Genomic DNA, 13,727 nt, shown 5'->3' on the forward strand with positions numbered 1-13,727 from the left:
GAAAAAGATGTAGTAGTACTTTACATTCATGATCCAGGACAAGTCTCAGAACAGAACAAGCGTGTGTTGTGTGCGTGAAACCACAAGAAGCTTCTCAGAAAACCCCTCAAAACTCATGCCATGCCGTGCTTTTGTTTAATCCAAATTATTTTTCTTTCTTGCTTTTTTTAAGGACAAACAACATCGTTAATTGAGAGAAGTCTCTTATAGTTGTTACATGACGCACACTTCATTAATTTTGATGCTGGGTCTCGGAGTTGTTGGGTGAATAACTCCTCCTGCCACAGCCCACAGCCATTAATTTCTTAACGTTGCCGAACCCAGAAGCTAAAGGTACCACTGTACTAGGATCATTCCTTCAATTCGGGTACTCTATAACTTTCATTTCCTCAAGCATTTATTGAGATAGATGGCGTCCCAACCGCAAGATTTAATAATTTCTATAAACTCCAACACCCTATAGTCAACGCTTTTCCACTTCCATCAAACACCCTAACCCAACCATCATCATTTCACAGTCCAATGTTTCATCACAACACAAAGCTCTTCATGCTTCTCGCAATCTTCACGTTCTGTTCAGCAACCGCCAAAGCCAACACCTGCAACAGCACTTGCGGAGGACATTCCCTGCTATACCCTTTCGGCTTCTCTCCCGGCTGCCCAGTCAACCTCGTCTGCACCAAAGACAACAAAGTCAAAATCGGCGACTTCGAGGTTCAAAACGTAACCTCCGAGACCATTTTCGTTAGTGTTCCGGTGAAGTGCAGCCGCAGCGTGAGAATCATGGAGCCTCTTTTCGGAGAAAACTATGCGCCCACGTGGAACAATAATTTCCTGGTGCAGAATTGTTCGCGGAATCTGAGTGGGTGCGCTATTGAGGCGTGGGGTTTGGGCCGCGGCGTGGAGGGGTGTGACAAGGCAGGTGGAATCGTTACATGCTTCACGCAGTTGCAGAGGAAACGTAAGGGGGAGAATTTTCTGACGCTCGGAGATTGGAATGAGATTGAGTGTAGTTTCTTCTTCTCTGCTCTGGCTTTTGATAAGAGTAAAGCCAAAGGGCTTTCGCTTCAATTTCAGTTGTTGGAGTTGGGGTGGTGGCTTCCTGGGCCCTGTAATTGTTCCACCCATGCTTCCTGCGATAAGGTCAATCTTCCCACTAACAAACAAGGTTTCCGATGCCGCTGCAATCAGGGTTTCTACGGAGATGGATTTGCCAACGGCACCGGTTGCCGGAGAGGTCACTCTCTCTCTCTCTCTCTCTCTCTTCTTTATCACTTTCTCTCCATCACAAAATAATCATATTAATATTATTAGCAAGTTATTAAAATTATTAATAAATTATTATTCTCGTTTATCTATTTATTACTTTTTCTTAATTAATAAATATATAGCTTAAAATTGATAGTTATTATATTATTATCTTCTACTTCTCATGCCTTAGATAATTTAAGACTAATAAACATGTGTTAAAAAATTTTAATACATATAAATTTGGACGAAAAGTCTTTATTTATTATTGTATTCTATTATCTTAATTTTATTATTTTTGTTTTTGTAAAAATAAGTGAATAGTTATTAATAAAAATTAACTATTAAATAGGGATATATAGTTTAAAAGAAATATTAATTATGTTTTAAAATTTTAAGATATCAATTGTTTTGAGAAAAAAAGACTATAAAGACTAAAGATTTGAGATGAATGGAATAGAATAGTTATTTTACACTTTCATCCTGGTTAGCGGAATCATAATAATGAGGTAAATGCTAAACAATGTCTAAAGTATTGTTTAAGAAATAGTTTAGTAAATCTAAAAGGAATCAAGTGATTGATAGTAATAATGATGGTGAAAATGGATGGTGATTATAAAATAATTGTTGAATGATGATCAAGTAGGGTTTGATATCTGGTTGCGGCTTTATGCTTCGGGCGACGAGGTTGAATATAGTATATAATACTAGCGTGGGATGGTGCATCGGAATTTTGGGGTTGAGTTTTTTAAGTGGGGGAATCTTTTAAATATCAATTTGTGCTTTATCCAGGTCCATAATGGAGAGATTTTATTTGTTAGGGGCATGGATGGTATGTCCATTTAGGCATAAGGTTCATTATTTTGATTCTCGTGGACCAAAATATATCATGATGGCCTTGATTGGGGGGAAATTGGTTATTCCGAAAATTTTAATGGGTGATTAGTCACCCATAATTCCGCAGAGAATATGGAAGCAGTATATGTTCTTGGTTTGAACTTTGAAGGGTAATTTGCCAAGGAGGGAATCCTCCAAAAGTCAAGATGTTCTGGTTGGATTATTTATGGATCAATGTTAGGTAAAGCACATGTCTGTTCGGCGGATTTGAATTTTTGGATTATATATCATAATCTATAAGTGGGTCAAAGGGGAGAGATTAGTGACTGACTAATACATTTATCATGTGGGGGATTAGGAAAAGAACCTAATATTAACTGGTAAGTTCTAAGTTCAGGACATCAGCAACCGCCACATGTTGCTTATCATTTTATGTTTTGCTGACACTAGAAATTGAGTGTGATACGAGCCCTTGGAAAACTAAAATTAAGTAAACATCTACTTTGAGACGCAATCAACAAGTAACATTATTGAAGACACGATAAATCCAGCTGCAAATTGGTTAGTAGATAGTAGATACATAATATGAACTCGCCGATTTTGTTGTTCAGATCTGAATAATATCATGATGTTTACCATATTGTTTTGGTGTCTCGAATAAAATTATAGGTTTAATAAAACAGCTGCATCATGTAACAACTGTAGTATTAATGATTTCATTTCCTTGTAGAAGTAAGCTTCTATATGTTTAATATTCTCACTTTACTATATTTTTTTCTGTTCGCAATTATGGTGGCTTTCCAGTTTCTCATTGCAATATTTCAAAGGTCTGGTCTGGCGGATGTAGGAAAGCAATCAAAATTGGTGTCCTTGTTGGAGGTAGAGCCCTACCAACTTCTGCTAATATATGATCCTGCATATAGTATAGTTCCTAGATTTTAATTAAAGTTTCTTGTTCATTAGTATACTAGTATGATTGCCTGTTAAAAAATACAGAAATAAACCACAGTTGGAGAAAGTTGTACAAGAAGTAAATCATAATTTCAATGTTTTTCTTTATTCAATCTATCTATTCCCATTATCCTGTACGTAATTGATTCAGTTATACTCTTCTTCGTTCACCAAAAAATGTAGAGTAGAATTTGAACAAATGTTGCATGATTTGTTTGCAGGGATCATAGCTGGAGCTATCCTGCTGTCTGCTCTGTCTCTTCTATGTTACTTTTCTAGGCGTCGTTCCTCTTGGCTGAGAAAACAAGTGACAGTAAAACGCCTATTACGAGAAGCTGCAGGAAGTTCTACTGTTCCTCTATATCCCTACAAAGAAATAGAAAGAGCCACAAGTTTTTTCTCTGACAAACATAGGCTGGGAACTGGGGCCTTTGGCACAGTTTATGCTGGACACCTTCACAATGATGAGTGGGTTGCTATAAAAAAGATCAAGTATAGAGACACCAACAGTGTTGACCAAGTCATGAATGAGATCAAGCTCCTGTCTTCAGTCAGCCACCCAAATTTAGTGCGCCTCCTAGGTTGCTGCATAGAAGGGGGAGAGCAGATACTTGTTTATGAGTACATGCCCAATGGAACACTATCTCAACATTTGCAAAGAGAGAGGGGTGGAGTACTTCCATGGACAAGGAGACTCACCATTGCTACTGAAACTGCTAATGCTATAGCATACCTCCATTCTGCAATTGATCCTCCAATTTATCACAGAGACATCAAATCCAGTAATATACTCTTGGACTACAACTGTGAATCAAAAGTAGCAGATTTTGGGCTTTCTAGGCTTGGCATGACAGAAACATCACATATCTCAACCGCCCCACAAGGGACCCCGGGCTATGTTGATCCCCAATACCACCAGAACTTCCACCTTTCTGATAAAAGTGACGTGTACAGTTTTGGAGTTGTTTTGGTAGAGATAATAACAGCAATGAAAGTGGTTGACTTTGCAAGACCTCAAAGTGAAATCAATTTGGCTGCACTTGCTGTTGATAGGATTAGGAGGGGTTGTATAGATGACATCATAGATCCCTTCCTTGAGCCACATAGAGATGCTTGGACACTCTATTCTCTTCACAAGGTGGCTGAGCTTGCTTTTAGATGCCTTGCTTTTCATAGTGACATGAGGCCTACCATGATTGAAGTGGCTGAGGAGCTAGAACTTATCAGACGTAGCGGGTGGGCAACTATGGAGGAAACTGTATGCACAGCTTCATCTGTTGGGTCTGTGTGTTCATCGCCTCGTAATGGAAGTGCAAGTTCTCTGAGAGGTGTTAGTTTTGAGAGAGGTGCAGGACATGGGAATGAGACATTGATTGTTCAACACAAGACTGAGAGTTTTTTGCAATCAATTAAAGAGGTGAAGGACAGCTCCCCTGTGTCTGTGTATGATACTTGGTTAAGTGGAAATAGCTCACCTTCAACAAATAGCTTGTTAGGAAATGTAGCTCAGTGACATGTACACTTGTTTTTGGGTGGAACACCTATTATTTGAATGGCAAAAGGTCATCTAATATTTTCCCTTTTCTACTATTTTGCGGTTGTGAATTACAGCAATTTTTGTGTATGATTGGCACCAGGATTCTGCTTTCTTCTTTTACGTTTGTGTTTGATGTCATGGTTCCGATACCTACCATGCCCTTTTTCGCCAGAGAAGTTAGTCAAGGGAAAGGCTCAAAGTTAGAAATTGACACCAACAAAAGAAGTATTTTAATCATAAGTCAATTTTGGCAATCTATCTCGTCACTCATCAAAATATGCATCAACAAATACACACCAATTTAGTTTTTTCGCAATCAAAATTTATTGCAAAATCAACTTAAAAGGGACTAAATTGTTGCAAATTGGATAAATTAGAAGCTAATGTATGATTTTTATCAATAACAAATGATATGTCCCAACAACTTTATTTTCTCTCTCGTCTTTGATGATATCAGTAGGCTTAACTTTGCATTCTCCTGGTTTTGCCAGGAATTAATGATGATTTTACAAATTCTTGTGTAATACGGTTTATTCATTCAAATTCTTGCTGTAGTCCCTTATTGAAAGAACCCATAATTTCGGAGGCAAATACAGAAAGGTTGAAATTTCTTGGAAGACGAGCGAAATTTGTTATGTCATGAGGCGTGTAGAATGTGTAGCATTCAGCTTGTGTTTGCTTCCGATTTTGGACGTGAAAATTCAAGTTTACAGGAAGCAAAATATTCAAGCTTCCACGTAAATTTGATTGTAAAAGTGGAGAGAGAAAGAAAAATCACGTTCATAAATCAAAACCAAACACGCACTCAGTTATGGGAATAATGGAATTGAGAGTAATACGATTTCATCAAGAGTTTAACTAGTCCAATAAAAAATATCTCTCAGGTGTTGCTATTCAATAAATAGTATCAGTTCAAGCAATCAGCCGGGGAAACCAATATATATTTCAATTCTGATTTGAAGTTCCCAATGTTCCTTGTTATAGCAAACTACTTTTACTTTACCTTTTTTGAGCAAAAACTGCACGATCTTTTGCTGACAAGAGTTATTTTTGCTTTCAAAAGAGATGGCTGAAATTAAAGTCCTGTGCCAGGTTATAGAGAAGTAGCACAAATAAAATTGGAAGTAAACCGACATCTTGGATTCTATCCACTTGTAAATTGTAATTCAGAACTTCTCTATTCAGACCGACATTTTGTGTTGCATGTAGGAAAATTACAACCAGACTAAAGATAATTGAAGAGTGTCTAATTAAAAGGAAGATAGAACCTACAAAAGTTGTGGAAGACACGCATTAGGTTCAGGTTAACTCATCAAGCACATTTCATTAGGGATTCTTAGTTATAGATTGTGAATGGTGGTGGGAAAAGTCACATTGTTTCCATCTACCAAACACGCGCTTTATGACCGTAGTGTGAAAGGGGAAGCAGATAAAAAGTGCTCTTGTTCACACATGGTATCCACATTTAACATATCAAAGTTCACCCATTCCCTGTTCTCAGATGTCAGTGGAATGAAAAGAGTAAATTATTGCACGTGAAAAAGTCACAACAAGTTCAATAATTTAACAAAGTTTTCAAAAGGCATCAACAGCAATACTGCTACACATCAGGATCTAATTCCCCACACACTTCGCACCAATCTCCATCAAACTCCACCACAGTGGGCTTCCTATTGGGCCGGGCCTGGAATACCCAAAAACATATGAGACTGAACACAATGTTGTAAGTTATCAAAGAAATAATTTTCCCTTACCGGCATTTCCAAAATAAAATAAATTTTTTAATGCTCATGGAATTAGAATCGGGTATAATAAACCAAATTATATATATCATTCAAAATCACATTGTTTCCATCAAAGAAGTGAACTAGTCGAAGATTTGAGAAATTCTGAAATGGGGAACTAACTAACCTCTTGAGATGGTAACGCATGGGCACAGTGATCCTTTAAAGTCACATTGTTTCCATCAAAGAAGTGAAGCCTTGTAGATAATAAAAGTCCAATAGCTCCTAAAAACGAAACAATGGCGATTTTCTTCTTGATATCTTTGTTTGGGAATTTGGGAGGACCTACTTTAGGGGAAATCCTTTCTTTGCTATTAGCATGCTCAGCAATAGATTTTTCCTGATCCTGACATCATATGTTTAAGCATAGTTATTAGAATTAACAAAAATATAATTATATGACTAAATAATTTTTTAAAATCTTTTTAACATTTGTAATCTCTAAATTAAAATATTTTTATCTTGCAAAAACTTTGTAATTGAATCTCTGTAATTAGTTTTTGACAATTTTAAACTACCAGAAAGTGATGAGTTTCAAAAACACTAAGAACTCAATTACAAAAATTTTACGAGATCAAAAAATTGAATAAAACTCTTTTTATTTTATTTTGGGAAATTAAATTAAAATAAAATAAATTTTACACTAAGAACTCTTTCTATTCATTGTACACATACCTAATGAAGTTGGAAATTCAAATAAACTAATCTTATAATGATATATTTATATATGAATACCAAAAATTAATTCTTATGTATATATAAAATTATATATTTACCTTTGTGGAGGATTGGCCAAGATTTGGATTAGTTTGGCAAGCTAAGGTGTTGACTTTACGAGTGTTGTGACGCTGCAATGGATTTGCAACAATTTGAGGAGGTTGTGGGATTTGTAAGCATGATCGGAATAGGTTGAGAGATTGTAGGTTTAAAGACAAGTGAGCCATCGAGAGAGAAAGCAAGAACCAGTAAAGGAAAGATCCTATGGTTACGTATTTGTAGCAAGTACCAATTGCAATAAGTAGAAGTATCAAGTAGCACGGCACTGATGGTGGAAACTTGTACGCTGAATTTGATTACAACTGCTAATTTGACTTCTCTTTTTTTCTTCCTTCCTTTAGAATCCTTTAACTTTAGTCGAGACCAAACAATAGTAGAATTGCTTACTTGCGGTTCCATCGTATCTTAAGATGTTGAGACTTAACCAAGTGAGTGAAATCATATATAACAAAGGTACCCGAAAACATTGAGCGTTGAATAGTTTATGACTTTGTTGTATAAGGGCTCATACGAGATGTGTAGTTGTGCATATTAGGAGTAGGAGTCTTATTAATCAAATAAACTGAAGTGGAGGCACACTCTTCCTAGAATGCAAGAGATAAATGAGCTTGGTACATCAAAGATATTAAACAAACTAAAAACAATTTAATCAGTCTCGGTGCTTCTGATCACTTGAGCCTCATTACGTGCAGCCAAGTGAACCCTGTGCAACATCTATCAGTGTCAGAAAGTAACTATTACCATCATCATGTTTAGCTCGGGGAAAAAGACCCATATAAATTTAGTAGGAAAAATTTAACCACAAATTCATGAAGGCACTTAATTTCCTATTGGTTGATTAATAAATTAAATAACAATTAAAAAGTTAAGGAATAATGAAACAAAAATAAAAACACGTACGTCAATTCTTGCATCATGTTTTGTTTGGTATTTCAAAAAGATATCGCCTAATTAATTAATTGCAATATGCAATATATACTAAAAGCCAAACACGCGAGAGCTAGACGTTGCGAAAGATTTTGTGATTTCGCGATGCAATATGTATTGTTCCTTGAAGCCAACAAGAGTGGTGGGGTGAAAATTCCAAGCTCAAAAATAGACTTGTTAAGTGATTCACTATGCAGGGCGTTACTACCTCAAGTATATGAAGCTGTTCCTACTGTGAGTTTCACGCATAAGGTGACAAAGAAACATATATAAGAAAATAGTAGATGTTTACTAGGTGCCATTTAAGATTTAACACTGGATATATATATATATCTTGAGTGATCGATCACATATAATTTGTATGCGTAGCAGGGTTCCAAAGTTAAAGGTAGCATGTGTATTAGGGTGTTGTGTAGGAAGTGCGGGAAATACTCGTGGGCTGGATGCGGAAGCCACTTGAATATAGTGTATAAAAGCATACAAGAGGGAAATCACTGCATGTGTCGCTCATGGCCTGGCGTCATCATACCCTCACCTACTCAGCAACCAGCACAATCATCTACTATTACTACTCCACCCCAAGGTAAATTAAAACAATACTTTTTATGTTTATGTAAGTTAAGAAATTGCAAAAAGGGTTGCTGATAGTATAATAATATGATAGGAAGAGAAAGAAAGAAAGAAATAATGGATGTTAATTAATGAAGTATATGATGCATGAAAGTGTCCAGTATTATTATCATGTACTCGTATTGTAAGAAACAATGGATATCAATTCATTTCCTTTGGTTGTTGAACAAAGCAAATGATTGTACGAAAGGGATAATAAACAAAGCTAGATGAGTTTAATAATCTAAGACTAGGGTAGCTAATATTGCACTATCTTGAGACATAGTAAATGAAAATGGATATCATTGAAGTATTATGAATAGGACACCTGAACCCAACAAATAGCTGATTTATAAGTGACAAGATTAATTGAAATTAATATATAATAGTACTAGTTTAGAGCAAGAAGAACCTTGACTAAGAACTCGCTATATGCGCTAAAGTGGCTTATAAAGATGAAATTTACTTTTTCTAAATGCTGTTTTCTGCAGGTAATGGGAATCCTCAAATTCTTGGAGCAGTCGCTGTGGATGCTCTGCAATAACAATATTTTAGCTTCATGGTGGGATGCTAAGGAGATAGAGAGAGAAAGAGAAAAAAAGAATTATCAGGATTTGAAACCTTCGTATGTTGCTCGTGTGTTGCTTGCTATAAAAACAATCAAATGTTCATGAAAAAAAATGTTAATCCATTAGCTTGTTTTGTAATTTTTATGCTAAGTGTGCATCTACTAATAAAAAAATTTGCCTTATCCAAAAATCTTCTTTAGCTTGTTTTTGTTAATATATATATTTCATTTAATAAAAATGTAGACTATTAATATAGACATAGTACATCCATATTTACAATATATATATATATATATATATATATATATATATCAATAATCATTTTTGTTTATATTATATAACGTAGGGGGTGGTCAAGGTTAAACTAACCTAACGTGCATGGTTTTCTATGTTTATGGTTCAATTAATAAAGAATAATGTCCTCTGTTCTTGTGCTGATTGTTATATAAAATGCTTCAAAACTTGGCACTTAACTTTTGGATTTATTTATTATTATTATTATTATTATTATTTTATCTTTTGTCATGGTTTTGTGCTCCTTTTTTAACCTACTCTTTGTAAATGTGTGCATGTCCTCGAGCGAGAGAAAAAGTGGGGGCGGGAATTGGTGAACAAAGGAGGAATTTTTTACGTAAATATTATTTTTTTTAAAAAAAATTACCCAATTAACCATTGTGCAGGTTTATTTACAGAGATAGAATCATTCACTGTTCAAGCTCAGAATTCGGTTCCCGGGAAACCGAATTCTGAGCACCAAAGTGTATTTTTTTTTGTTTTTCCAACTTAGAATTCGGTTCCCCGGGAACCGAATTCTGAGTTGGTTTTATATATATATATATATATATATTTTTTTTTTTTCGTGTTTGCAGGGAAACGTGGGCAGATGTTGGAAGCGGAACGGCCCGTTCCGAAAGCAGAACGAGCCGTTCTGCTTAAAGGAACAGAGTGACATTTCTGAAAGTGAAACGGGCCAAGAACGAGCCGTTTCAGCGTTAAGAATTAACGTTGAAATAGATGTTGGAAGCGGCCCGTTTTAAACAAAATTTTTGGTCATTTTTTTAACGTGGAACGGGCCGTTCTTGTTTTAGAAAAACCTGTTCCAAAACAGAAATTTACACATTTTTTTACTCCTGGAACGGCCTCGGAACAGCCCGTTCCAGGAGCTATTTTAACAAAGGGTTTGTGATTTGGAACGGGCCGTTCTGGGTAAACAGTAAAAACGCAAGTTTTTCTATAAATAGACCCCCTCCCCTTCATTTTTTTCACACGATTTCAGATTAGCTTCTCTCCTTTATTCCTTCCGTCTACTCCTTTTGAATCAGTTTCTTAGAATCACGTTCATTTCCTTTAAACCTTTCATAAAATGGCTTCTTCAATCTACGTTATTGTTCATTTTGATGGTTCCATTAACCAATGTCCGAATGAAGGAATCACCTTCTCCTCTCCATCTGCAAAATTAGTTCGTATCAACAGAGGAATTACTCTAGAAAGGCTTCAAAGAGTCATCCACAGAAAGTTACATCGACAAGATTCTGAGAGGGTGACTAGCATACATTTTCAGTACCCTATTAGACTTGGCCCAGGGGTTAGTAACTATACCTGTGTTGAGTTGACGGATGATGAAGACATTGAGGCACTTTTCAATGTTCACGATTCTAATCAACTTCAATCAGGTATTGAATTATATGCTACATTTACTACAGTTGAATCACATGCACCACAAGTTTCACCTTCACGTTCACCTTCTTAGTGCAATAAATGTAAAAATGCATAACATTAAAATTCATATTACATTGATAAAGACACATAGTACATTAGAATAAAAAAACAATAACATTAACATAGAGTGATTTATATACAATTTTCAATCTCCGTAATGGTGTCCAGTTCCACAACGAGGGCGACGTCTATTGCGGCCTGGAAGAGACGAAATTGCAATTTCACTCTATCAGATTGGTGCCATTCAACAATTGCAAAACAAATAATGGAGGTGCATGATGTCCATAACAGAGCATCTCTATATGCTTGCATCGGTATTGCTGTTTGCAATACTCCATATGGCGCCCATAAAAACTACAAAAAAAAAATTAAACTTCTTTAGTTAACATATTATGCTAAACAAAAGAAAATAAAAAAAATAATAAAACTTTGATTTTAAAGAGTTACCTGATCATTCTGAATGTGATCAAACCTTGATCTATATCTAACAACATCATTATGAGGTACATTTTGAAAGTTTAAAACTCTGCCCCCGCTCCATTTACAGACTAGAGGGAATGTTGCTGGTAACCTGAAAATAGGCGCAATATATGACATGCGATGCCATGCCCAAGACTGTAACAGAGATGCACAACCACCCATTGTTTTGCTACTAACATTTGTAGCTCTACACATTTCCTTATATAACATAGCTAAACAAGCCGACCCCCAACTATATCGTCTTGTTCTTCTAAGATTTATTAATAAAGATAAATACATAAGATGTACCTTATTGCCTGTTTTGTCAGGCATCAAAACACCTCCTATTAAACCTAATATATATGATCTACAATGTGCATCAAGTTGTTCTTGAGATGGCTCCTCTGGTAATTCTAACATATTATCTCTTAACTACTTTAACTTAATCATAGAGCCAATTAGTGACTCACCTTTAACTGGCATGATTCCGAGATAGGTGGAGCACATTTCCTCCCAGTCATATAATGTTGGGCCAATGACTGGTAAACCATCAACTCTTAAGCCAAGTTGAAGTGCAACATCCTCCAGTGTTATGGTGCACTCTCCAGTTGGAAAATGGAATGTATGAGTCTCAGGTCTCCATCTTTCAACCAAAGCTGTGATTAATGCGTGATCCACTTTCAGATGTCTGAGCTTTGCAACCCCAGAAAAACCCACTTCCTCTAGTATAGGAACAATTAGATGGTGAGGTTCTGGCATTAAATGACAGTAAGAACAAATAATATTCTCAGTCTTCTGCAATAATTACCAAAATTAGTACTAATTTGTTACAAGTTCATTGAAATTTAAAGTAAATAACGAAAGTGCTAAACTTACCGTTCTACCAATGAAAGCAGACCTATGCTCATTTTGCTTCCACAACAACATTTTTGATATTTGGTTAATGAAAATTGAACCAAAAAAAAAATTTCTTACTATCAAGGTGAATCAGAAGCAGTACAGGAAAGGAGTAAAGGAGACAAACTCAGCTGAAATCGCATAAAAAAATGAAGTGGAGGGGGTCTATTTATAGAAAAACTTGCGTTTTTACTGTTTACCCAGAACGGGCCGTTCCAAAACCAGAACGGCCCGTTCCAAATCACAAACCCTTTGTTAAAACAGCTCCTGGAACGGGCCGTTCCGAGGCTGTTCAAGGAGTAAAAAAATGTGTAAATTTCTGTTTTGGAACGGGCTGTTCTAAAACAAGAACGGTCCGTTCCACGTTAAAAAAAATGACCAAAACCTTTGTTTAAAACGGGCCGCTTCCAACATCTATTTCAACGTTAATTCTTAACACTGAAACGGCCCGTTCTTGACCCGTTTCACTTTCAGAAATGTCACTCTGTTCCTTTAACCAGAACGACCCGTTCTGCTTTCGGAACGGGCCGTTCCGCTTCCAACATCTGCCCACGTTTCCCTGCAAACACAAAAAAAAATATATAAAACCAACTCAGAATTCGGTTCCTCGGGAACCGAATTCTGAGTTGGAAAAACAAAAAAAAAATACACTTTGGTGCTCAGAATTCGGTTCCCCGGGAACCGAATTCTGAGCTTGAACAGTGAATGGTTCTATCTCTGTAAATAAACCTGCACAGTGGTTAATTGGGTAATTTTTTTTTAAAAAAAATAATATTTACGTAAAAAATTCAACAAAGGAGAGGAGGGACATTTGGAATTTTAAATATAAGAAAATAATTTGATTCGATTTTATTATCAATTATCAATATAAAAACTGTTTATAAGGAATGGTAATTAAATAGCGATTAATTTAAGACTTGGACAAGAGGAAACTTAATTTGTCTAATCAAAGAGCTACCCCTAAACTGTGTCTTGTAATTATCCCTTTGTTATTTTGGTTTTGGTGGTTTGTCTTTATATTGTCCTTTAAGAACGCCCAAATGCATGGCCAGACTAATAGCTAAGCTATATTATTGACATTGTGACACGACTTATTTTGTGCAAATGGTGAGCCACCAAACACGTGAAAAGCAGCATCAAAGACATGCCTATTACTACCTATTACTAATCCACATTCTGAAATAATTGGTCTATCTTTCAAGGTAACTTTATAATTCGAAGACATTAGAAAACCATGTAGGGTAAATGGGGCTTATTTGACCTTTTCCTTATCCTTGTTCATGATATTATGCCCATAAACGTTCTTCTTGGAAGGTCGTTCCAACACAATTTGATGTTTTGTCCACATTTTCGACTCTCTCAATTTGAATATTTGAAAATATACCTTCCCTTCACTTTGAACTTGTAATTGGG

At 35.8% G+C, this 13,727-nt stretch overlaps 3 protein-coding genes across 3 annotated transcripts; 1 reads left to right on the forward strand and 2 right to left on the reverse strand.

Annotated features, from left to right (window-relative positions):
- On the forward strand, nucleotides 1–4,626 carry LOC109789554 (wall-associated receptor kinase-like 14). The gene is made up of 3 exons (XM_020348536.3): nucleotides 1–1,237; nucleotides 2,890–2,964; nucleotides 3,258–4,626. The coding sequence occupies exons 1-3, from the start codon at nucleotides 523–525 to the stop codon at nucleotides 4,547–4,549; spliced, it is 2,082 nt and encodes a 693-aa protein (XP_020204125.1). The 5' UTR covers nucleotides 1–522; the 3' UTR covers nucleotides 4,550–4,626.
- Nucleotides 4,627–6,003: 1,377 nt separating this feature from the next.
- On the reverse strand, nucleotides 6,004–7,351 carry LOC109789555 (thioredoxin-like protein HCF164, chloroplastic). Its single transcript, XM_020348537.3, has 3 exons — nucleotides 7,134–7,351; nucleotides 6,485–6,703; nucleotides 6,004–6,257 (listed from the first exon to the last, which is right to left on the reverse strand). Exons 1-3 carry the CDS (start codon nucleotides 7,299–7,301, stop codon nucleotides 6,174–6,176), a joined length of 471 nt encoding a protein of 156 aa, XP_020204126.1. The 5' UTR covers nucleotides 7,302–7,351; the 3' UTR covers nucleotides 6,004–6,173.
- A 3,739-nt stretch (nucleotides 7,352–11,090) lies between these two features.
- On the reverse strand, nucleotides 11,091–12,344 carry LOC145955029 (serine/threonine-protein phosphatase 7 long form homolog). Its single transcript, XM_083069726.1, has 5 exons — nucleotides 12,294–12,344; nucleotides 11,888–12,212; nucleotides 11,727–11,830; nucleotides 11,406–11,636; nucleotides 11,091–11,312 (listed from the first exon to the last, which is right to left on the reverse strand). Exons 1-5 carry the CDS (start codon nucleotides 12,342–12,344, stop codon nucleotides 11,091–11,093), a joined length of 933 nt encoding a protein of 310 aa, XP_082925852.1.
- Nucleotides 12,345–13,727: the final 1,383 nt, after the last annotated feature.

Source organism: Cajanus cajan, chromosome 2 (genome assembly GCF_000230855.2).
Source record: "Cajanus cajan strain Asha chromosome 2, NIPB_CcT2T_4, whole genome shotgun sequence".
In the NCBI taxonomy this organism is placed as follows: domain Eukaryota; kingdom Viridiplantae; phylum Streptophyta; class Magnoliopsida; order Fabales; family Fabaceae; genus Cajanus; species Cajanus cajan.